Below are 25262 nucleotides of genomic sequence, written 5' to 3' on the forward strand. Positions count from 1 at the left end.
CGAAGAGTTTCACGAGCTCTTTCGACATTGCAGTAGAATTTGTGTGCAGATATTCGTCCTGTACTACAGGCGTAGCTGAAAAGAATGCGACTGCGCAATGCAATTAAAAACAATAAAACAATCAAAATCAATGCAACTGCACTAGAGACTGGGAAATTCAGTTCACACAATAGCAGGCATAATGCATGAGAAAAATGTACATGTGGCAGCAGCAGTGTAGCGGGTAGGTTGCGAATAGATAAAGAACGGCAAGCAGACAATTTAAACAGTAACCAACCTGCAAGACACGGGCGACGGCGTTTAGTAGGGTTCTGTCTCCGCCAGTGCTGCTGCCAATGCGGGAGACTGGTCGCTGTTGAAGGATTTTAAAGATGTGATTGTCGTGACATCACCAAGAACAGCTGATTCAGCAGGTTTCTCGTTCGCGGCTAGGTGCAGCGGCACCCCGCTGCGGAAGCCAAGCCGCAAGCGGGCGATGACGAGCGGCAGGTAGGCGGCAGGACGGGTGATGAAACCTCCTGTGGCGATGGTCCTGCAAGACACAGGCGACGGCGTTTAGCAGTGGTCTGTCTTCGGTACTGCTACTGCCAGTGCCGTACTGCTGGAGCGTAAATTGCTGGGCTAGTTGGTTCATAATGTTGTCCGGGTGGAACCAGCAGAACACAGACGCAGGAGAAGAAAAAAGGAGGAACACACATCACACCGCTCGACTTGCAACTGACTTGTTGCGGTGTGGTTTGGTGTGGTGTGTGTTCCTCCTTTTTTCTGGTCCTGCGTCTGTGTTCAGCTGGTTCCAGCCTGACAACCGTAGTGCTGCTGCCAATGCTGCCAATCTCGCCGTGGTGATATCAGGGCCCCCTCGCTACTTAGCACTACTTTTTCTGGCAGTTCGCTCATGCTTTCTCACATGCCGAGCAGATCGGAGCTACCCGCCTTGTGCGAAGGCGAAGGATCCGGAAGCGTCGCGCACTGGGCTCTCCCCACGAAAAAGCCCGCGCGGCGAGCGGATGCGGATGCGGCGAGCGGATGCGGAAACTGGTTTCCTTGGCATGGCCCAAGGAGAAACCTCTCTCATTAGTGCTTCCCCGCGATCCTGACATCACGCGGCGGTAGACGCCGTCGGCCGGCCCTCGGCGGCAAAGCAGTCTTGCCGCACGAGCGTCGAGTGCAATCACGGTAACGCGGTGGCATATAACCATCATGGGCGCCCGGTGGTTCACCATTCGACGACCGTCGCTCGCAAGCCGCACTTGCCCCACCGCCAACAACCATGGCCCGCGAACACGAACGTGTGGCGAGGGGACTCGCCTGGACCGCACTGCTTGTCTTCTGCACGTGCTTCGCCGTGGGACTGTGCCGACCGCCCCCCAAGAAATACGGCAACGCCCAATCCGAGAACGCAAGTCAGCACCGGGATATGGTGCGGCGGGAGGCGCGCTGCAGTCTTCCGCAGCCCAGGACCATCTGTGTGCAAGACATCTATCCAAGCGAGCGCAAAGTGAGTGCCCTCCCGGGATAGTTTGCCTTGCGAGCCTGTCATTTATTGCCAGTCGACTTCGCACTTAGAAGAGGGTGAGGTGAAAGTTTATCGTTCGAGTTTTCTTCACAGCACAGCTGCAGAAGAGGATGCTTCATGTATATTTCCGATATAAGCATAGGATGCGCAGAAATCGATGCCACACCAGCAGCGATTCAATTGCTGCAGAGTGACACGAAGTGACCGCTTGCGCCGCCGCGTTCCTTTGCACATACGTTCCATTAGTGTACTCCGAGGGACACATGCTCGTACTCTACATGTACTTTTCAACTTCGACGCATGCGAGAGTGCAGTCGTATTCCTTCAGATGCAGTCAAAACAGACTGGTCGGAAAGACCGTGCGTATCTCACCTGTGTGCCTTGCGATTGCTGAATGGGCGTGCGTCCCTAGGGGGCAACGTGAGTGGTCGAAAGGGAGCCTGTCAGCTGCGATATGAGTGGACACCCGTCTAAACACCTTCTCCCGCTGCTCATAGCTCCAGACGATCGTTTACTTTTGCGTGTGTTTTTTATTTATTTGACTTGGTACCCGACTCGTGAAGTATGAGCTTGAACAGTGTTATGAGCCCATCGAGCACACAAGGATTAAAACACATTCCGCAGTGGTCCAGCTGATATTTGACACCTTCCCTGGTGGTTGTGGAGAGAGTTATTTTGTCCCTCGCCGTAGCTTGGCCACCAGAACAATACAGTGCCAAGGGAATTACACGTGCCACCAGGGACAGAAATGCGCTGACTCGTGATGCAAAACAGGTACAGCAGCCCTTTGCGCTGTCTGTTCCTCTTTCTATTCGCGTGTTCGCACTACCTCCCCTCGCTGCACGGTCTGATATACAGTTAAGGCAAACTTTCATAGCGACGAGCGTCTTAACGGAAACGTACGGCATTTCTGGGGGGTCAAGGTCGCCATTATTACTTTTTTTTTTAAAAAGAAAGCACTTTTAGCTTGCTCCCATCTCGCCGCCAAAACACGGTTGACGCATGGCGGCTGGCATTATCCTTCGCCGACGCTTCCTGGCGGAAAATCAGGTGCTTATAAATCGGGAAGCTTGGTAAACACACTGGGGAAATAGCGAGGAATTTTATAATTGCCTATGGCAGGCACGTGCGCCCATGTGTGCAAGGAGCAGGCTGTATACATCTGCACACACGTGGCCCGCTAGTGTGGTGGCGGAATATGTGTATGATTGCTGGGCGACCCACGTCACGTGGCCTGTTCCTGGCAAGGAGTTGGTTTGTTTGGGTTTAACGTCCCAAAGCGACTCAGGCTATGAGGGACGCCATAGTGAAGGGCTCCGTAAATTTCGACCACCTGCGGTTCTTTAACGTGCACTGACATCGCACAGTACACGCGCCTCTAGAATTTCACCTTCATCGAAATTCAGCCGCCGCAGCCGGGATCGAGCCCGCGTCTTTCGGGTCAGCAGCCGAGTGCCGTAACCACTGAGCCACCGCGGCGGGGCCCTGGCAAGAAGTGTCTGATATGAAGTAAGTGGAGGTGGGAAGGCTTCCTGGTCACAGTGACTTGAAATGCGGTGTTACAGAAGTATTCAGGAAACATTAATAATAAAAGCGCGTATGGATATCGGTCGAGGCAAAATATTTAATTGCCTTTCGCACGTTTGCTTATTTTAACTTATTTCTTGACAAGGCGTCATGATTCTCCTCTTTGGCGGCAAATATTACGTTTGAATTTTACGTTGAAGTTGGTACACGTGATTGGATTCAGCATGTGAGCTCATGCCGCTGTATTCTTTGCGGTGACGGGATGAAAGGTTGCCAGAGTTACAGGTAATTCTACGGCGATATACCGCTGGGAGCGCCCAGGAGCGTGCAAAACGCCAATGCGTTAAATCCCAGACATGTGTGGGAAGTTCCGCTAAAACTATAGATCTGCGTGAACTGCAGGACATGGGAGCGTACCTTGGCAGTTGACAACAAATTAAGGGCACACATGACGCTGCAGCGAAGCTCAGGAGCGTTTGTGGCACCGTCCAGAGATTATCTCTTCGAAACAAATTCGGGCCTAATCCGTGCTGCGCCTAGATTACCCCACTGCTGGAATACTTTCGTGAAGTTCAATGATTCGATCTCGCCCAAACAATTAACAACACCAAGCAGGTTGTCTCTAAAGAAACCTTTATGCACTCTTTTCGTTACGTCACTTGCAAGCAATCACTTGGAACCAGCGATTTCTTACTGTGTACATGTTTACTTAGAATCCTCGCCTGTATTCGGTGTCTCGGCGAAAGGATTTGTTTTAGAGCGAGAGCACGAACGTTTTTGACACTAAACTTAACGACTGGGGGGAATTCATCGACCGTAGCTATCAAATGCCTCAAGGGTTTCTTTTTCTTTTCTATGAGGGACTCTAACTGGTGCATTTGCTAAAGCGCCTGGATAGTACAGAATAGTTATGTAGTCGCTGAATTAACTTTGCACCATTATCATCTACAAGAAGTGTTCACGGGCTAAATTTGATACCGTATTTTGCACGTACTAATTTGTTGAAATTCAGTTTTTTCCTCGTTCAACAGAAGACTATAATTCTCTACCTGGGTCCATTCGTTCATCTCCAGTTCAAAGTTTTATAACTGCCATCGAAGACGCATAATAGCTGAATATTCTTACCGTGTCGTTAACAGTTCCTTTCTTGATTGATACCTTTTTTTGTGTGATTTGAACTTTATTGTGGTGCTCACTTTGTACATTTTGTTGTATTTTGTTACCTTTGTTGCGTATTTTGCTTCTTGTGTTTTTCCCACTCCTGCCATAGCGCATATAATTGCGCTGCAGTATAAATAAATAAATAAATAAATAAATAAATATATTGTCACTTCGTATCAGTATATATAGTTCCCCAGCTATGTAATATAACAATTCCCAGCTCTTCGCAACAGCGGAAAAGTAGGAGTTAGTAGCATTTGCTACCTTGGATTTCAGATACAAAATTAAAAGGAATGTGATGGGTATTTCGCAACACGGATGAGATTTTTTGTCTACCTATCCTTGATTCATTGTCAACGCCTATTTCCAGAACCGTTCGGAGAGCGACAACAACTTTGCTGCTTTTGAATGCGCTAATGTGTACTCCACTGCGGCGCCATTAGCGACAGAGAGGCGGGGGCCCCGCCGTGGGTTCCCAAAACGCGGTCGCCATTTCACCTGTAGCATCTCACTGCTCGAGAGTGCATGGCTTGCCTAACCGCCGCCTCCGTTTTTTGTGCGCGTGTTTCTGCAGCGCTACGTGCCACACTGCACCGTGGTGCACTGGTGTGCCCCGTACACGGGCTGCTGCGACCGCGAGGACGAGCACTGCCAGCCCAAGACCATCCAAAAGGTGGAACGCTGGTTCCATGTGCACGAGCAGGACGCCAGCGGGGAATTCCGCCTTAAGTTGGAGTCGCTGGCCTTCGACAACCACACCGAGTGCGAGTGCCGATCCAACTCGATCCAACACCGACTCGATCCAACTCGAGCGAGATCCGATCCAAGTACGACCACGTTCGGTGATGTATAGTGCGCCGCCTAGGTATGGACAAGCGACTCTGCTCTGCACGCGAAGGCACCGTAGTACCTCGACTCGCCCGGCGGCGAGTCGAGGTACTACGGTGACACCACCTCCTGCTGCCTCCATTCTGGCCTCGGCCACAGCTCAATCGGCGCGTGTTCCGTCGCACCCACCTGCTCGTTATTTATTGACTTTGTTTCGTCCATCATTGTGGCACGTTATTTATTGCGACCATGAACCATTCTCTCAGAACCTGTTCCATATATAGAAGCCGACGCGCTCCTAGTCAGATCATCCACTATTTATTTGCAAATAAATATGCTTATTTTTGCACCGCGCGTCTCCTTGTGGTCACTTCTTTCCTTTGGAGAAAATGTACAGCCTTTGTCAGAAGTTTAGAGCCCAGGGGGTTTGTTTTTGGGCCACACTGCTTTGCTCGTAATGCGCGCGCTCAGTGTCCCAAATCTCCTGAAAGTAAGATTTTTCGTCCTGCTCCTTCCGATGCGTATTGCTTTGAAGCAAACCCCCTGGGCTCTAAACTTTTGACAAAGGCTGTACATGCTCCAGTCAAAGTTTCGATGGACCTTGCATTCTCTGCCTAAACTGAGAACTATTTGGACTGTAAGCTGGAAAAGATGGGAATGGGGTGGAGGGTGCGATGCGGGCAAGGTGTTTTGCGGTAGTGAAGAATCGTGCCCATCTTTTACGCACGAAGCGGTGCGATTCTCGCGCGACGCGCGTCGCTTCTGTCGACAGCGCTCCGTCAGCTTCTCTCGCGCGGTGTGCCGATGCCAGAAACTATCGGCCGACCAGAATGGTTTTCTTTCTGTATTTTTGGGAGCACGTAGAACCGCCCTGGAGACAGATTTATTGCCGTATACGCCCTATTTACTCATGCGAGTATTTCGCCTTCACCGGTGAGCTGTTTGAACGTTTTTGCTATGATCTGTTGGTGTTCGGTGGTGGGATCAGATGGGAGTAACCTATAAAAATTTAGGTCGTTGAGCTGCCGATATCCCTCCCGAATGTACTTTTCTTTGTCTATAGGATTACTGTGCCACCTCCCTTATCGCCGGGTTTAATGACAATGCCCGTTCGTTTGCTGAGTGGCTCTAGGGCATTGCGTTCTTTTCTTGGAAGATAGGGTGGTCCAGGTTTATGGCTCTCGAAGGCGGGGACGATATCTCGTTGTATTGCTTTTATATACATGTCGAGATGCTTATCCCTGCTGGACTTAGATGTCCACTGTACCTGAGACGCAGGGAAAGGGTTATAAGCTTGATTCGGCTTGTTCGCAAATTATTCCCGGAGTCTGAGGGTTCGAGAAAAATTATCGAGATCCCTCAATAATTGGCATTCGTTATATCGGCCCGTATTGAGGCAAAATTTCAAGCCTCGTGACAGTACGGATTTTTCTTCGTTGCTTAGTGGTGCCTTTGAGAAGTTAATAATGTTTTCTTTGACTTCTAACCCTCCTAATCTTTGTTTAAAAGGGGTTAGATAATTTCCTCTGTTCTGAAGGGTAAGGCTGCATTGACCTACATTTTTACTTGGTTGTGATGCCGCGGCAGCCCCGTATTCTTTCATCTAGATTGATGTTATCTCGCGAGAATTTATTACAATTCTTAGCCCTGATTTCTGCAGTTTCGCTCGACTGGAAAACCTCAAGCTCGTCAGCCTCTGCTGTTGAAAGCATGATGTTATGACGAGTACGCCTTGATAGGCTCGGTGGTCGGGACCAGGGACTCCACCGTATGAGGACAAAGTGGGCAGACTACGGAGGGAGCCTTCAAGGGAGGTAGTAACTTAAGGAATTTGTTTACAACATTTAGAATATAAACAGAGAGACCAAAGGTCAGGGAAGAAGCTGTCGACAAACAACAGTTTGCGGCTTAAATACCGTTCACATTCCCCAGGCCCCCAGCTAGGGTATCCCAACTCTAGTCGAGTGTCCAAAGGGACTTTAGCCGCTTCATAGGCTCCGCCCTCACCACGTGACCGCGCACATCTCACAGAAACACGCACTGGCAAGGAGGAACCTCGGCGCCTTGCATTCGCCGACTGCGGTCTCCAGCGGGCCGACCAGGCCCAAGGGTCGTTGGCTCTTTATGCGGCGACCCCGATCGTGGTAGACACGACTGCTGACGGCTCACACCGGTGGACTCTTCACGAGGGAAGGACAAATCATGCCGTCTCGCATCTCAGGGCAAGCGGGCGATGGGTTGGCGCCGCCGCTCGCAGTCTCCCCCGCCGGTCCACGGGAGAGCACAGTTCGGGAGGAACGCCGCATTCCACATCACAGACGAGAAGGATTGATGCCCTTGTTCATGGCGACGCCGTCGCCAGAAGCCGCCCCAGGCCAGCGTTCCTTGCCTCCTCTCCGAACAAAGCGCTTTCTGTCATGGTAACTCGATATGGCGCCTGCCTGGCTCGCCTGTTTCCGCTGGCTGGGACCCCGATCACAACAGCCTCTCCTCCCGACTGAGTGATGCAGCATCTCTTCGCAATGATCTATAATTATTTTTAGAAGGTTTATGGACGCGTTAAGCAGTTTCTGGCTCCAGGCTAATCTATGGGGTTTCGTAAAGTTATTTATTGACGGTGTTAAAGACACAGAAAGGCCTTTGGGTACCGTGTTTGATTCCAGGAAGGGACTTTAATGGAGCTCGTGCCGGATCCGTTTATCGATAATTTTTCAACATTTTAAGAAAGTGTGAGAGTGTAGAGCATCGGCTGAGTGGGGAGCAGTGCGAGGGTGAGCTCGGCCAGCCCGTCATTCCTGTTTCAGCCGCTGGGCTGAGCCACAATGTCGCCTCCGGTCATATCCTGGTTTCGGTGTGGTAAGGCACGGTTGTTTCCCACGGTTGATGTCTGCTGGTGTTTTTGGTGCCACCAATGCACCGGCGGCTGAACTGCAGGTTGTTGCTGGAACATCCGGTGCGGGCTTCTTTGCTGCGCTTGAGTTCTTCTTTGGTCAAGATTTTGGCGCTGCGGAGTAATCCAGATTGTTGCCCACAGTATCGAGGAGCCGAAAACGGGAAACTCGGCCGCCCCGTAACTGTGGAAGAGGTTTACGCGGCCATAAGAAACACCGCCAGAAACACGTACGGCAGCCGGAGCGGACAGAATCGACAACGCCCTAATCCGCAACCTGAGCGACGACCTCATACAAGAGCTCGTCAGCTTTCTTAACAAACATTGGAAGGCGGAGACGGTTCCCGAAGACTGGAAAGACGCCGAAGTAATAATGATACCTAAACCTGGTAAAAAGCTACAAATTGAAAACCTCAGGCCCATATCACTCACGTCGTGCCTTGGCAAGCTTTACGAACGGGTTGTAACTTTAAGACTTCAAAATTACATGGAAGATAACGACTGTGTACCACATACCATGTTCGGCTTCAGAGCAAAGCTCTCCACGCAGGACGTTCTCCTCCAAATACAAGAAGATGTCCTGCGAAACGTACCTCGGACGGGAGAAAATGTCATAATGGCCCTGGACATCAAGGGGGCATTCGATAACGTCAGCCACGAAGCGATCCTTACTGGCCTAGACAAGCTGGATTGCGGACGCAGAATCCACGGCTTCGTAAAAGCCTTCGTTTCCGACAGAACTGCCACCATCGGAATAGGAGACCTTCGATCGGATAAAATTCGCACTCCAAACAAGGGAACACCCCAAGGGTCAGTTATCTCACCCCTACTCTTCAACATAGCTATGATAGGCCTATCTCGAAACTAGGGAACACCGAAGGCATCAGGCTTGCAATGTATGCTGACGATATAACAGTCTGGACAAACACGGGCTGTCTCGGAGAGAAGGAAGAAAGGCTACAGCAAGCGGCCTCTTGTGTACAGCAATATATCGCAGAAAGAGGACTCGCATGCTCGACCGAGAAATCGGAACTGCTGAGAGTCTGGAGAGGCAAACAAAACCGGACGTCCCAACCAACGAGGACCTAAAACTCAACGTCGACCTAGACGGGACACCCATACCCGAAAAGACAACAATAAGAATTTTAGGCATGTGGGTTTAATCCAACGAGCGCAGTACTCACACTTTTACCCTGCTCAAAGCAACAACGCTACAAGTCGCACGCATGATCACCCGCATAACCAACAGGCGACATGGCTTGCGTGAAGAGGACACACTAAAACTAGTCAGAAGCCTTGTAGTTAGTCGAATCACATACAGCCTACCCTACCAGTGCCTCAACAAAAACGAAATACAACAAGCGGATGCCCTGTACGCAAAGCGTATAAGACAGCGCTCCGACTTCAGCGCAACACGTCTACAGAAAAACTCATGGCCCTGGGATTACATAACACCTTTGAGGAGCTACGAGAGGCGCAGTTTGAGTCGCAAAAACTCAGGCTGTTGCAGACAACGACTGGAAGAGCGCTCCTGCAGAGGCTCGGATACCGCGAGCAGATGCGAGAAATGACGAGGACGGCAACGATCCCCGACGAGCTTTGCAAGACCCTCAAGGTAGCGCCAATACCAAAAACATGGATCCCAACCTCCATCGAGGCAGAAGAGAAGCGAGGGCAGAATTCATCGAGAAAACACACGCTCCTCAAGCCACGACCGTGTATGCAGACGCATCTTGGAGAGGAGGAGACACAAAAATCGCTGTGGCGGCGGTGGTCGATTCGACTTTACGCGAAATGACCAGCGCGTCTCTCTGAGGCTGCACAGCTGCAGAGTCCGAGGAAGTAGCCGCCCCTCAAGCGGTGGCGGAGGGCTATAGAACCGGGCGGTCGTTAACAATACTCACGGACTCTCAAACAGCCTGTCGAAATGACATGAATGGCAGGATAGGTCGTCACGCGCTCCGTATACTCCTCGCAGCGAGCGACAGAATTAAAAACCAGGAAGAACAAAACGACAAGATCCCACACAAAATTGTGTGGGTACCGGGGCACACGGGGGTGGCAGGGAACCAAGAGGCCGATAGGATATATCTCGAGGATACATTACTTTCTGAGCATCCGACGAGCCCGCGGAACTCGCGCCAGCACCCAGGGAATACTCGGCTATACACCATTTTACGAGGAGCGGGCAGGAGAGGGAGAAATACTCTCAAACACGTGCGCTGCGCGACACCCCACTGTTGCCGTCCTCCTCTGGGCTGATAATCCGGCGCGCGGAGCAACGGCCGCGGCTGCTTAGCTACCGGTCAAGCGCGTGTTTGCGTCTGTACAACAAAAGCAGCAATGTTGTACGGAACACCAACGTCTTCTAGACATCATTGTTTTATTGTCGGTTGCGGAAATAGTCGACGAAAGTAGAAAAAAAAAAAACGCCGCCAGTATGTACCCGCACCATGTTATGCGAAGGTCTCAGCACGTCTGCGGTGTCCATTTTTTCACCGCTTTTCCGCCGGTCCCGAGTTGCATTGGCACTGGGCGTAGTTATGGAACAAAAAATACTTGCGCTAACAAAAAGCTTAAACGTTAGCGCACTTTGTGAACGAAATGCAGACAGAAACAAACCCACTGCCTGTGCCTAATATCGGGCGCGGAACGAAGCGCAGCGCCTGGGTTACCAAACTATAATCTGTGCATAATTTTAAGAGATCAAGTATTTGGACGGCCTTGGCAGAGTTCTTTTAATTCAGCAGCACTATGTGAGGACTTCACAAATGTGGCCACAACTTCGTTTCGCCGCCCCACATGATCGTCAATATCGGGAGGGTGTGGGGATCGCCACCTGAAAAAAATAAACATGTCGTTAGTGCAAAATACTAATTTAATTTGTACAGCATGGCATGAATAGAAGCGGCGACATGAACTTTTACCCAACTGCAAAGTGAGGAAAAAAGCAGCCATGGCAACGTTAAGATGAAAAATACGCGGCATGCACAGGACGGTAAACTCTGCCACGCATTGTAATAAATTATTCGACTGAAATCGCATAGCATGCACTTTAAAAAAAAATCCACACTATGCATAACCGTGTCAGAGATACAACAAACGCAGCGACTTGAGCAGTGCCCCGATCCGATGAGATTGGAATTCTCAACACAGGTGCGGCGATTCTGCCTGTCAGTAAGTGGTAATAGCGTTCCATTAGCGTACCAACCTATTAGATCGTGTAATTGCACATTTTCTGGTATTTGTGCACCAGTGAGTACTGGCGGGAGCGGAGAAGGCGAGAATGCGAATTGCTTTCAGTCAACTGGCTTGTATCGCTCGTAGTACGAACAGCCCTACGCAAGCGGCAGGAGGGGCCGAATTTCAATTTCATCGCGCGTATCTCCGCAAACAAACATTCTAATCATCAGAAGTGGATTCGTTTCGGTCATGTACTCGCTGTTTCCAAAATGTTCAGTTTGTAAACGGGGTACTCTGTCGCAAGCTCAGCATCTAAACTGTCACACTCGCCATGTCCAAGCAGGCAGCGAAAGCGTTCATGAAAAACTGCGCTCCACGAAAAACTAGATATTCATTGCTCTCCGCGATCTTGTGTTTCAACATATTTTGCTTTCGTTTTTCTAACATGCAACACCGTGCCGCATTCGCCCTTGAGGCAACCGGCGACCAAAAAGCACGCGTGAACTGCGAGCATGGCACTCACCGATGCTGATCGTTCGCTGCGTCAAGGAATGGTCGCTTGCTCCCAGTTGGTTATTGCAGGAGCTAATGGCATTGCACACACGAGGATGGACACGAGGCGAACGCCCATCCAAAATTTCTAGGCTTGGCAGGAATAAAACGGGCGAATGACACTTTCAGAGATCGCACGCTGCTTCGTCTGCAGCCCACCGGCTGCAAATTATCAGCCCAAGATGGCGTCGGCGGTAGGCGGCGCTCGAGTAAAACAAACATGGCGGCGCCCAGGTATCGAAACTAAAATCATGTATACTACAAAACTATAGAAGCAGAAGAATGCGATATCCCCCACCGCACAAATTTCTCAGCAGAGAGGAAGCTGTCACTTGGAGACAGTTACAAACAGGCTCTTTCCCAAACCTACATATACTAAACAAAATGCACCCTACGATATAAGCGGACAAATGTTCCCGCTGCGACGAAAAACCTACTCTCTATCACATCACATCACATGGGCCTGCCAAAACATAGACATGGTACCCAAAATACAAAACCCGGGTACGGAGCAGTAGGAGACTCTGCTGTCCAGCGACCGCTGTGAAGACCAACAAGGTCTGGTACAGCGAGCTCAACGGGCGGCAGTGGCCAGCGGAGCCCTGGACTGAGAGCAACCGACCACTGATTAGAGGCGGACGACTTCGACAGAGAAGGCTCCTGGGGGTAGAACCAAGACGTCTCTGAAGATGCCCCCAAACCGCAGGAAAAAGGACTAGAGTAAAATAAAGTTTTCCCTTCCTTTTCCCTTCCCACAATGGGAGAAGGTAGCTGTTGCGGTGAATCAGATGGGCCTCGAGTGGAGTAGGATCTTGCTGGAATTCTATTATCCATTGCGCTGCCCCCATGCAGGGTTATTGTTGGCCGAATATCTTTTTTTTTTCGTTGGGGGCGTTCGCCGGAGGTTTTTGTTGGAGCCCCCAATCCCTCGTCCCTGTCTCGTGCTTCCGCGAGGCTACGAAATCGTTCCTCTCCGGGGTCGTGGCAGTACTTTGATCAGTGACGGCCCCGGCGCAGCAAGGATATACTGGTCCACTATTTTCCGGCTTGGAACGCTGTACATTGTCTTTAAGGTAAAGTAGGAGATCGCAACTAGGCATTTTTTTAAGCTTGTAACCCGTGTCCAAGGCATCGGTCAGAATTTTGCTACCAAGAACGGAGATATCGTTCAGGCAGTTTTATCTGTCTCTTCGCTGTGGAGAACATGGAATTGGGAGAAAGTTTCTTTAGATATCTGTATGTACCGGGCTGTCACATCGGTTCGCACTCTTTTTTGAGGGCGATCATTTTTTTGGGGGGGAAGGGGAAGCCATGACATATGTTTATTGTTCGGCCATGGTGCCAGCCGCCCACCATGGAGCCCAACGAGGGGACGGGACAGGAACTTGCAAGCACGTCCTGCCCATGCCAGCTGTACACCCCAACTATAACCCAATATGACTCAACTCAGGGTAGTTGGTCACACACGGTTAACCCTCGCCGCCAGGGAAAAAAAAGAAGAACGAAGAAGCGAGTAGAAGATAGGAGAGTTGTGGGAAAGATAGGAAAGTAAAAGATGGAGAGGAGGACAGGAAAGCGACTGCCGATTTCCCCCGGTCGGGTGAGGCCGGTGGTGCTGTCTACAGGAAGGTGGGGCCGAAGTGGTATGTTGCCTCCGCTGAGGGGAATTAAAGGCCCAAACACTCGGCATCGGCTCAACCACCAGGATCCCCTTTTCCCCGGACACGGCGATGCCATGTACGGGTGCTCGGGTCCCGTGGTAGCGCACTGCTCACCATCATCCCCCTGCGGAGATGTCCCTGCGGATGCTCAGGAACCCGTGGTATCGCAACTCACGAACATCTGAATGAGGCAGATGCCCCTGTGTGCAGTGCATAATAATGGATTTGTGGGATCACCGGAGGCGATCAGGTGAGTCCACAGGCAGATCAGAGATTCTCGCAACAAAAGCTGACGTGCTGAAGACAAACTGGAGGCGTTCCATGATGGATAAAAAAAAATAAAGGAGAGGGCCTCCTAGCAGCGAGTGAACGTTCGCTAAAATTCGAAAAGTCTATCCTTCGCGATAGCTTTCAAACGAAGCGAAGAGCCAAATATATTGTAACTTTGGGATAAGGAAAAGCCAAGGCGCCCGGAGCTTTTTTTGCCCCAATAACGATTGCGGTGGCGGTTGACCAAATAAGCTCATAGACACAACACTGCCTGTCGCCTTCCCTTGTCGCTTCAGACTCTTTTGCTGAGCTGAACGGCGGAGTCCCCAACAAGCTGCAGCCACTCCCTCCTAAGCCGCTGAGCTCATATTCTGCATCGCTAACCGAAGGGGCAGGACTCACTGCAGCTCTCCTCCCTCTCGGTGAAGGTTTAAACTGTCTTCATGCAATGCACGCAAGTTAAACAGCTTCAGAGATCGGAGCAGAACTCTCAGTACAGATCCGAAAGCTTTAAAGTTTGACGGATAACTATGGTGCGGCGCCACTGTTGACATTGTATACAGTGCGTGTTCGCCCACCTTCTCCACGTCTCTTGTTATAGCTGCCATGTCTCCTCCTATCCACGTGACTCCTCCCACAGATCCTGATTGGTCACTCTCCTCTCCATTCTCCCCCACCATATTCTCCACGGGCGAAACGCGGCCGCTGGTGTGTAAATGACAAACTTATCTTGGCGTACGAACATTGGTATGCATATCACTGACAATGCCAATCGGGCGCTCGGCTACATACGCAGAAAGTTTTTCAGGCCTCATTCCAGCTGAAGTCAGTACTGCATTGAACAGTAATACTTCTAAAGGTTGAATGTGTATCGTCCAATGATGTTGTCTAGACTGGACTGAAGAAGGGAACCACCTTAAGTTATGTGCCATCAATTTTATGCAAAAGAACAGTCATCAGCAAATATTTCAATAGTAAAGTTGATTAAAAATTGGTAGGTCGTTAATATCAGTTAAAAATGGTGAAGAAACAAGAACGGCGCACTGAGAAACACCAGATGTTACAGCACATGGTAGTGATGATGGGTCGCTGGCTGCTACAAACTGTGAGCGCGGTTTGTCAAGACACAATAAATCAACTTGAGGAGATTATAGTCTGTACCATTTAGCGAACTTTAAAGAAAGTGTAATTGATGCGATTCCTTGGGAGGGCTTGTGGACAATCATTTGCAAACGACCGATGCAAATATTTTCTTGAGTTCCACTTTGAAAGTCACTCTTGCTTGAAAGAAATAAAAGGTTGGATTAAACCGGCAAGCAGTGGATTTTCACTTAGATGCTTGTAGGAGGTTTGCTTGTGCAGGTAAGATCACGCGAAGTAACCACAAATATATATTACGAAGATTTTTTTCATCATCAGCCTGACTTCGCCCACTGCAACGTCAAAGGCCTCTCCCATGTCTCTCCAATTAACCCTGTCCTGTGGCGCCTTTTGCGTTTCGCCTCCATCGAAACACAGCCGAAACACCCGGTTTGTGAATTTTGGAGAGTCCGTAAAACGACAGTGCCGAGCCGTTCCAGATCAGTGTAGATAGAGGGGTTTTGACTGAGGGTGACGCTTTAAGATGGTTGCTAAAATTTTGTTCATTTTGGTCTGAAGTTCAAGAGTCGGATCCTTAATTTTTTGTAGGCTGGACCATCTACAAGTGTTTTTAGGTTTTATTCGTAATCCCGAGGGCCGAGGACAACCGTTGAACTTCCTTTGCCTGCCGGGAGGATGTTCTCGGAGAGCTGATATTACTCCTCTGCAAAGGTTTTTCGAGAAAGAGCGAAGCACCAGAAATCGCTTTGCTTTTACACACCCACTATTCGAATCACGCGCATTAGCACCTAGGTCACGTGGAGCAGACTGCACAGACTGGCCAGATTCTTGATTTTCTTTTGCTGTTATTTTATATTTAGCTACTATAATTATTTACGGAGCTAATCATGCAAGCAGTCTACTTATAGGAAATGATTTTGCATCAAAACTTTTTCATAAAATAAGATTATTTGTTCACTAGCGCCCTCTAACAATAGGGATGCAGTTATGAAGAGCTATGAAGAGCTCTGTTATGGGCCGGCGGCAACCTAAAAACGTTGGCCGGCGGCCCGGGCCCCGGCGCCAAGTTCAGCGGCAGGTTCGTAGGTGCGTTGTTGAGTTTGATAAGTTTGGCTGAGTTGTATTTCGCGTTTGATATGACTCCAAACCGTTACCAGGTCACCGAAGCTTGCCGTTGTCCTCACCTGCGTGTAAGTGGACCCAAAGGAGACTGACAAAAGAGGTCGACGCTTCACTTGTGACCGGACGGCTGAACAGCGGGTCGACACGTTTTGTCAAAACAAACCGAGGTGAGTAGACAGCTCCTGTCTAAACACTGCGTAAGTGCGCGGTTACCCTTTAAGCTGTAAATACGCCTGTGCTAATTAAAACATCACTATGCCTAGCTTTCGCAAAACAACGCTCGCCGCCTTAAATTTCAGTTCATACAGTTTTTAGTTTTTTAATGTTTATCTAAACTGGAATGTCATCCACCCGATTAAGTTTCCGCAACTCGTGACGATAGTGCATTTTCTTAGGGGCAGGCAGGAGGAACATTGAAAGTGAAAGTGCTGTGGCATCTTCAGACGCAGTAGGCTTTTGGTGTCGTCGCAGGAAGCGTGCTTCCGCAGCTCATCGTTGGAAATAACAGCGGCAAGTGAGGCACCGTTTGCGGCTTGAAATAAACGCGCTGTTAAATGCTGGCTAGGTGAAAATTAGAAATCTATCGGGAATACGTGCATTTCATATGAATAACGTGACTGTGAGCCGTGTCTTGGCGCAGTCAAATAATAATAATAAAAAAAATTCGCGCTGCGAAAGTCGGGGATTATGCTGACACCTCCATGGTTTCGTTATAGATAGTTGATATTTAACAGTACCGTCCTCTTGAATGATCTATTTGACCGTCTGGATACTGATGCTGGTGCATTGGCTGAAAAGTGGCAGGTATCTGCTATTCTGATAGCCCGCTGAAGAAATCCCTCTCCTCGACTGCTGATTGTGTTTGAAATTGCAGGGTTATATCAGTCGGGCCTATTGCAATTCCGTAATAGGCTGTTCTAGATGCGAGAGGCTCCCAATTATAACATGATTAAGGATTGAGTTTGTTATAAATGTTTTCAGATGTAGCACGTGCAAAGCAAGAGCACAGGAGTTGTACGTAAGCAGACAGTGTGCTGTGTTGCAGTGTGTACTACTGGCTTCCTCGTGTGCCCTTTTGTATGTGCGTAGTACACCTAAAAGCAGAGATGGATGGTATGTGGCATAGGGCATGGGGTGAAAATAAAGGGGCGGCGGCATGAAATTTTACATACGAAAGCCGTGCAAGCCCCATTCTTTCGAGAGGAAAAGCCCATGAAATATGTAGTTCAAATGGACCCTCGCCTCCAAGAGTGACCTCAGAACATACCTCTGGTCCAGTGAACACTGTCCTGGTGTACTGAAGTCATGCATAAGTCTTTTCACAACCCTCTGAACAACCTGTTTTTTGGGCTGTGCTAATCCTCAACTCTTTTCTGTCTTATGAGCGCAGCCTAGTGCCCAGTACGGGGGCCCTTTGGCTTCTCTTTAATAGGGTCTATGCCTAGATTGAATAGATTGAGATGGCTCACAAATTGTTGCACAGATTCATTGGCATTGTCATAGCCTGTAGTAGCCTTAGTTGGCCGATGCATTGCCTTGTATCTTTTTCACCCAGTGCATGCAAGTGCCTCTGTTTTGAAACATTCTGATTGAACACAAGATTTTAATTCCCTTGTAATCTTGCGCTCCCCCAACTTGACATGTACGTCTATTTTGCCAAGAGACATGGGGAGCACCACTGTTGCTAGGTAAAGATGTTCGAAATGGAAAGATCAATGCTGGTGGCTTAGCAGTAGCACATCTGCTTCACGTGCAGGAGGTAGAGGATTCAAATCCCGGGGCTGCTATAAATACACCAGCTTTTCTGATGGGCACATTTTCCTCTCTACTTTATGTTTAGGGGAATCCCCCGGGGTGGAGTAGATTTGTAATAAGGGAGTAATTACTCATTGACATCCACCCAAGCGCAGCCATACGGCTACAGAGGAAAGCTATACAGCTTTCTCAGAAACTTCGTAGTTAAAGAAAAATTCGTCCTGGTCCGGGGATCGAACCCGGAACCACCGCTTCACCGGAGCAGTCGCTCTACCAATTGAGCTAACTGGGACGGCAAGCTTATGGTAGGGTGAGAGCGAATTGATCAATAACTCGAAGTTGGAACTGTGTTGGTCAAATGTTTAGGGTGGAGTAGATTTGTAATACCCCAGGGTGGAGTAGATTTGTAATAAGGGAGTAATTACTCATTGACATCCACCCAAGCGCAGCCATATGACTACAAAGGAAAGCTGCACAGCTTTCTCAGAAACTTCGCAGTTAAAGAAAAATTCGTCCTGGTCCAGGGTTCGAACCCGGGACCACCGCTTCACCAGAGCAGTCGCTCTACTAATTGAGCTAACCGGGACGACACTTAGGGAATAAGGGAAAAGGTGCCACTTGGCCTTTGTTTGAAGGAGTAGAGACACCAGATTGGGGTTGTGTGTTCCTTCTTCGCCGCAGCAGTGGCTCAGTGGTTATAGCGCTCGGCTGTTGACTCGAAAGACACGGGCTCGGCCGCGGCTGTTGCATTTCGATGGAGGCGAAATTATAGAGGCTCGTGTACAGTGCGATGTCAGTGCATGTTAAAGATCCCTAGGTGGTTGAACTTATCCGGAGACCTCCACTACGGTGGCCCTTGTAGTCTGTCATTTTGGGATTTTAAACCCCACAAACTAGCTCTTTCTTTGGGGTTAAGCATACAAGTGAAGGGAAAAGAGGTGCTGTTATGGCATAAATGACGAAAGCCAACAATCGCCGAAACAGCCAAGGAGCATAAGGGATGTCTTTTTGTTTTTTAATTTGTAGTTTTTCATCAATGGGACAATAATAAAAGCAGAAGAAAAAAATGGCGGGGGCTTAGCTTTGGTTAAGCCTGGTAGGTTGCGACAGCAGGTGTTTTATACTGCATATGCAGCGCCTCTAGTGGGAAGAGCGCGGTGCGGCGTGGCAAGCGGCCGCCGTTACCTGACGAGCCGAGTTGGTAGCCCGTGTCTCGCTCCTGGTATGACGTCACGCTGTGACGTCACTAGACATGGTATGACATCAGGGGTCATTCTAAAGGTCTAAACGTGCCAAGTGGCCGCCGCTACGCGAAAGGCCATTCTTGGGAGTAGTATTGCTTTCGCAATAAAAACAACCACATACCACCAGTGGGATCCGAACCCACGACCTCTGAATTTCGCATCCGGTGCTCTACCAAGTGAGCTATGGCGACGACTGTCCAATTTGGTGCTTTCAGGGGTATTGATGTGTAGCGTAAGCTAACCTTAAGAGTGTTCACTAGCATCACCCTCGTCCATAGCGGCGGACGTAGTACTTCCTGTAATACCGTGAGTGCCATGTAGGAATGTAGTGGAACTGCGAGGGTGTAAGCTGTGCGAGAATTCTCTTATGCTACCTATGGCATCAAGGCTGCCAGAACCAAGGAAATGAAATTCGGAGGTCGTGGGTTCGGATCCCACTGGCGGCATTTGGCTATTTTTCTTCTGTTTTTATTAATTTCCCCATTGATGAAAAACTACAAATAAAAAAAAAGGCATCCCTATGCCCCTTGGTTTTGATGGCTGTTGGCTTCAGTGATTTCTTTTGTTTGATATGGTGTGCAAGGCATCATAAACGCAGGTTGTCACTAGGAATTTGCCTTACCCCGAAAAATAATTTATTGTTCACCTTTTTTTTCTTGTGTCTTGGTTTTGGTTTCAACATTTAACAATGGCAATGATGTCGCAGACAAGCTGAGCAAATGTTGAGGCCAGGTGTGCCAGTCAAAAATTTCAGTGTAGTAGCTGTTTGTTCATTTCTTGGGATTCCAGCTCTTGTATAAAAGTTGGAGTGAATTAAAATGACGCAGTGATTTCCTTGCAGATTTTGTGTGCCTTACGGGGACTCAACATTGTTTCAGCTCGTCTGTGACATCATAGCCACCACTGGGCAGCTGAAGCAGAAACTGCAACAACTTCTGAGAAGATACTGAATCGCAAATTATTTAGCAGGTGCTTGCAAATTCCACATGGTGATCTATGCATACCGATTACCTAAGCGTCGTGTCAAATAAAAAAAAAACATGGAACCAGAAATTTACTGACCCTACTTCTTTCAGTGGACAGTCGTGACAAATTGAAGCGGGCCATTATCGGTGGGTACCACGTTGTAACCACAAAGAGACTAGAAACGGAGCTTTTATTGGCTGGAAAAGACCAAAATACAAAACAAAAATATGCAGAGACACTTAAGAGTGCTTACGTGTGGGAATGTAAAAGCATTGTGTGAAGAACTGCGCTAGCTATATGAACAGATTAGTGTTCCACATGCTTTCGATGCAGCCGTTCCCAGTGACTGCGAAGTTAGCGCGAGGCCCCTTTATCGCTTGATTGCACTGAGTTGCTGCCTGCAGTCCCGGTGCACAGTACTCTGCGCGTGTTGACGTAGAATCGTGATGCACGCAGTGCCAACAGTCGGACGCTGGCTTTGAAATATCTTGATCGACATGTCCAAGCAACGCATGGTGGTCACGCGCAAATGTGTTGACCGCAACAGCAAATGACATACGCTGTTGCGTCAAAACATGTTCCATTATCTTCTGAATTTCGTGTCACAGACGGCAAACATCAGCCGCCGGCCTTCGTGCTAATGGGATGTATAATGCTTTTACATTAAAAATGAAAGGCTCGGCTCTGAAAAAGTGTCAGCATTAGTTCCTGCTAGAGACGCTAAAGGAGATAGATATGTATCGCTAGACAATGTTGTTCACATGGCGTTGTTCCTTGAAAGTCCACAAACTGAAAGGCACGTGGTAGCAAGGATACTTGTGGAATTCTCAGAGGACAGTGGCTTTTCGGGGCAGTGGTAGGAGTTATGATCAGGCTATGTGATATAGGCCGAGTAATCGCAGGCGTGCTCGTTGTAAGTTTAACTCTGGCAGCACCTTAATGCAACCACAACCATTTCTGGGAGTACCTCTTTGGAGGAATGCCATCATTGTCCCATACACTGTGAATTCCGCTTTTCTTGTTCGTCACCTTATGTAAAGTGTTCCTGGAATCGTTGGACAAAGAAAGGCGAGCGTCACATGATAGTGTAGTGTGAAAAAAAAAAAAAATTCGTGGGGCAGCTAAGCTCTACCTTAAAGGGCAACTGCAGCACTTTTTTGAGAATTTCGCAATATTGAAGGATTCAAATCTATATAGGCTGCAAGTAAAGCATGACAAGTGTTTTTTCACTAGCATTTAAAATAGTGATGTAATCGACGATTGAATTTTGCGCTTTTCCTCAATGCACCAGAGAAGTGCAGAGAAACTTAGCATGACGTCACGAAAGGTATGATTTCAAATTACCGCTGTCGTCAGCCACACCCTGCCGTGACTCGTTAGACGCTGCCAAACAATTCTCGGCATGGTTTGCCTTCGGTTGCGTTGTTTTTTTTTCCTTGAAAGCAGGCGTTTGTGCGTTGTAAATGTACCACTACCTTCGATGACGTCATCATGTGCCCCCCACTTGGCGTTGTGCACTGCGGAGAAGCTTGAAGGGTGTACGGGTTTTAAATGGTGATTACTTCACTATTTCAAGTGCTAGTCCAAAAAGACTTCGCATGCTTTACCTGCAAATTTCACACATTCGACCCTCTTAAGCTCGTTGGTTTCTAAAACCTATGCTGTTTCCTTTAAAGGGTATGACATGATAGTGCCAGTGGGTCCTTTCAGTGACCTGCGGTCCTCTTTGCATAGCACTTTGCAGACACGGACACTGCTATTTACTTTTTTTATTCTCCACAAGGTGCGCAGGACCTCCCTTTAACAAAGTCCGCCGGACATGCCTTGGTGGCCTGGGGTAGCATGTCTGACTGGCGACCCAAGGGTCTCAGCTTCAGTTCCGATTTCACCCCAGTTTTCTTTTCAGTGCAGTAATAACATTTGAGTCATATTTCAGCTTTTGAGTTGTGGCATTTGAGTCACCATACTTGCATCATTACAATTCACATGCTGCACAGTGCTGGAATTTTTAGTTTGAGGGGTAGCGTGGCCATAAGCTCTGGGCCTAAGAGAATTTGAGTGGCAATGCGCCGGATGTTCTTGTTTGTGCAATTTGCATTTGTTTGCCTAAAAGTTTTTCAGTTGGAAAGTTATTGAAGCACATTAGGTACTGTATTGTCTTCTAGTAAGCCTGTACAAGCTTGTTTTCGTAAACTGCTTTTGACCTGTTCTTATTTACTGCCATTTGCTGTCAATTTTGCAGGAGCCTGTGTCGAACAGGATCTGTTACAGTGCTGCGCATTAGAATTTCCTTGGTTACAAACCACGAAAACAACGTACTACGCTGCGAATGTCGTAATTGGTCGCACAATAAGCGAAGGCACATGCACAGAAGCTTTTGAAAGTTTTGGTTATATAAAAGACCTCGGCAGTTTTTGTGTGTAGCTTGTGGTGAGAATTGCAGCACAGCTTTCTGCAAATTCCACATTGCTGTCAGCACTCTGCTTATTGTGATCCAGTATGTAGTGCTCCACCAAATACATACGTAATGCAAATGGCAGATTGTCACTTGCACTTGTTGTCAGCCAGGCAAAGGTTCCGTCATCATTATCAGCCTGGCTATGCCCACTGCAGGACAAAAAAGGCCTCTCCCGTATCTCTCCAATTAACCCAGTCCTGTGTCCGCTGTGGCCACCTTATCCTTGCAGACTTCTTAATCTCATTTGCCCACCTAATTTTCTGCCGCCCCCTGCTACGCTTGCCCCCTACTGGAATCCAGTTATCACCCCTAACAACTATCGGTTATATTGCGTTCACATTACATGCCCTGCCCAAGCTCATTTCTTCTTGATTTCAACTAGAATGTTATTAACCAACCTTTGTTCCCTGACCAACTCTACTGTCTTTCTGGTTTTAACGTAACACCGGTCGCTTTCCGTTCCATAGCTCGCTTCATTTTTCCTGAATTGGCATTCAACCCTTTTAGCTAGCCTTCGCATTGCTGCCCCACAAGCGAGTATTGCTTGGTGCAGCTGCTGTATACTTTTCTTTTGAGGGATATTGTAAACTGCCATTCATGATCTGAGAGAACCTGGCAAATGCTCCTTATTCTTCTGGTTAATTTACTTGTGATGTGGGTCTGCAGTCAGTACCTCCGCTATGTGGGCTTATTCTTTTGCCAGTTCTAGCACTTTGCTACCAGTCGTAAACTGCTGTTCTCTTCCGAGGATGTTGAACATTACTTTAGTTTTCTGCATATTAATTTTGAGACCTACTGTCCCGGTTTGCCTAAGTCATATGATCATGTTTTGCATCTAGTCTCCTGAGTTATACCCCTGCCACAGTAGCAAATTTAGTGTCATTCGTATCGAGTGGACCTCGTTACCTAGAAAACCTAGCGTTGGTGTTGTCGGCGTTGTGGGTGAAAAATAGGGTGGCATGGGTTGACCCAGGTGGCCACCCACCAGAGAAGCAACCTGGGTGGACCCACTAGGTCATGTGACCTCGTGGTGCATTGTTAGCAAACTGGCCACCGGGGCAGGTGGCTGTTAAATCAATGACCGATCACGAGAGGTTGCTCGGGAAGAGCAACCTGGGTCACAGAAGCCCCACCAGGTGGCAGCACCTGACATCGCAGGGCAGTGGCGCATTGCTTAACCGCTGCACCAGGAGTGGTACGAGGACTCCCAGGGACCTATGAATGTAAAGTAGAGGATGACCAATTTCGTATATATGGGTATTAGCTCATTAAGCGTAAGTGTCCCCTTTAATTTTTTTGTTTGATTCTGCCGTGCGTGGTCATGCATGTTGGCACCGCACTGTTGTGTCCACGTTGGAATTCACAGGGTTTGTCTTGTGAAGCAAGTGTAGCACATCAGTGGTCCGCTTCACTTCTTTGTGTTGCAGGAAGACACACCACACTGATGCTTATTGACCGATCTGGCACATTGGTTAGGTTACTATATATAATGCCGCTGCTTTGATGTGGACGTGGGGTCCTGCTTTTGCTATTGCGGTGTCTAATCTCTGCTGCATAGTTGCGCAGTGTTACGAGATGCTCGTGATTGAAAAACCATCTTTGTTGTGTTATTGTTGTTGTAGTTTTTCTATGCGCTCAAAATAGCAGATTCGTTTTTTTTTTCCCCTACTCCCTCTGAGACAGACTGTACAAGCAGACAACAAGGCACGCGTGACATTTTTGTCCTCCTTTGGTTGGTTGAGGATGTCTAGCTTCCACTTTGCAGGAAGCAGGTTAGGAGATGGAGTATATCCAACAGTCTTTGGGGTACAAAAAATATATAATGCATAGGCCAGTTAAGAGAAAAGTATATAACTTGAATAGAAAAGTATATAACAGGTGCATCTTAGCGGTGCTCACCTATGGGGCAGAAATGTGGAGGCTAATGAAATGGGTTCAACTTAGGTTAGGGACTGCCCAGAGAGCTATGGAAAGAAAAATGACAGGTTTAACTTTAAGAGACAGGAAGAGGACAGAGTTGTTGAGGGAAGAAACGCGGGTTAATGACATCCTAGTCGAAATCAAGAGGAAGAAATGGGCTTGGGCAGGCCATGTAATGAGAAGGCAAGATAACCGCTGGTCTTTAAGGGTAACAGACTGGTTCTTGGAAAGGAAAGCATAGCAGGGGGCAGCAAAAAGTTAGATGGGCAGATGAGATTAAGAAGTTTGCCGGTGTTTGGTGGCTGCAACTGGTGCAGGGAAGGCTTAGTTGGAGAGATATGGAAGACGCCTTTGTCCTGCAGTGGGCTTAGACAGGCTGATGATGATGATGATGAGCGAACAGTTAACTTGCTGGAGCCATCTTAGTTGGCTTACACTTGTCCCACGTTTTCAGTTGCCACGCGCACGATTGCACATAAGACGCGTTTGCCTTGTGCGCCATGCCCCTTCCACGCTATCTTGCCGGTGTTCTAAACAGACTTGCATTGGCAGAGCTGGGCGCACCAGTGCCTTGGCACGGTGCCAACTTTGCCAGACAAGCCACCCTTGGCGGCCCTGCCGTCAAAACATAAACACACGGCGCCGTCACAGGTATAAAGAAAACACATGAGAAAAGTAGACAAGAAGTTTCAAAACATAGTCTCCATTTATTTTCAACAAATTAAGTCATTAAAAGGTTCATTTTGTGCTGAAACCCTCCAGGCACGTTCTCACAGTTTTTTTCCTCGACACCCTTGTTCTTCATGGCCTGGCGGAAATTCTCAGCACTTGTGTGCTTCTTGTCAGATGCTGTTTATTTATTTATTTGTTTATTTATTTATTTGTACATACTATCGGTCCAACCTGGACCGAGATAGGAGTGGACACAACATCAAACTTGTGGCATATGCATACCAGCAGGAACAAGATGCAGTCAGTACAGTGGAAACAATAAAACAGTGCTAACAAACTACAGTCATAAAATACAGGTGAAAAATGGCAGGTAATAAAAGAGTCCCTTTATATCCTTTATTGCTTTATATGTTTGGCAAGACTGACGGAAAATTGT

The 25262-nt window shown here is 48.4% G+C and overlaps 1 protein-coding gene and 1 long non-coding RNA gene across 2 annotated transcripts in view; one reads left to right on the plus strand and one right to left on the minus strand.

Moving 5' to 3' along the window:
* Positions 1 to 294: 294 nt before the first annotated feature.
* Positions 295 to 25262, minus strand: part of LOC149345984 (uncharacterized) — a 43763-nt gene continuing 18795 nt past the window's right edge. Inside the window, exon 3 of the long non-coding RNA XR_016292044.1 lies at positions 295 to 532. This is a non-coding gene — a long non-coding RNA (uncharacterized LOC149345984). The remainder of the gene's footprint in view (positions 533 to 25262) is intronic.
* LOC149345985 (uncharacterized) lies at positions 1022 to 5057 on the plus strand. Its single transcript, XM_089585997.1, has 2 exons — positions 1022 to 1498; positions 4779 to 5057. Exons 1-2 carry the CDS (start codon positions 1271 to 1273, stop codon positions 5055 to 5057), a joined length of 507 nt encoding a protein of 168 aa, XP_089442123.1. The 5' UTR covers positions 1022 to 1270.

The sequence above is a fragment of the Amblyomma mixtum genome, chromosome 4, assembly GCF_055824585.1.
Source record: "Amblyomma mixtum isolate Tamu chromosome 4, ASM5582458v1, whole genome shotgun sequence".
Taxonomy (NCBI): domain Eukaryota; kingdom Metazoa; phylum Arthropoda; class Arachnida; order Ixodida; family Ixodidae; genus Amblyomma; species Amblyomma mixtum.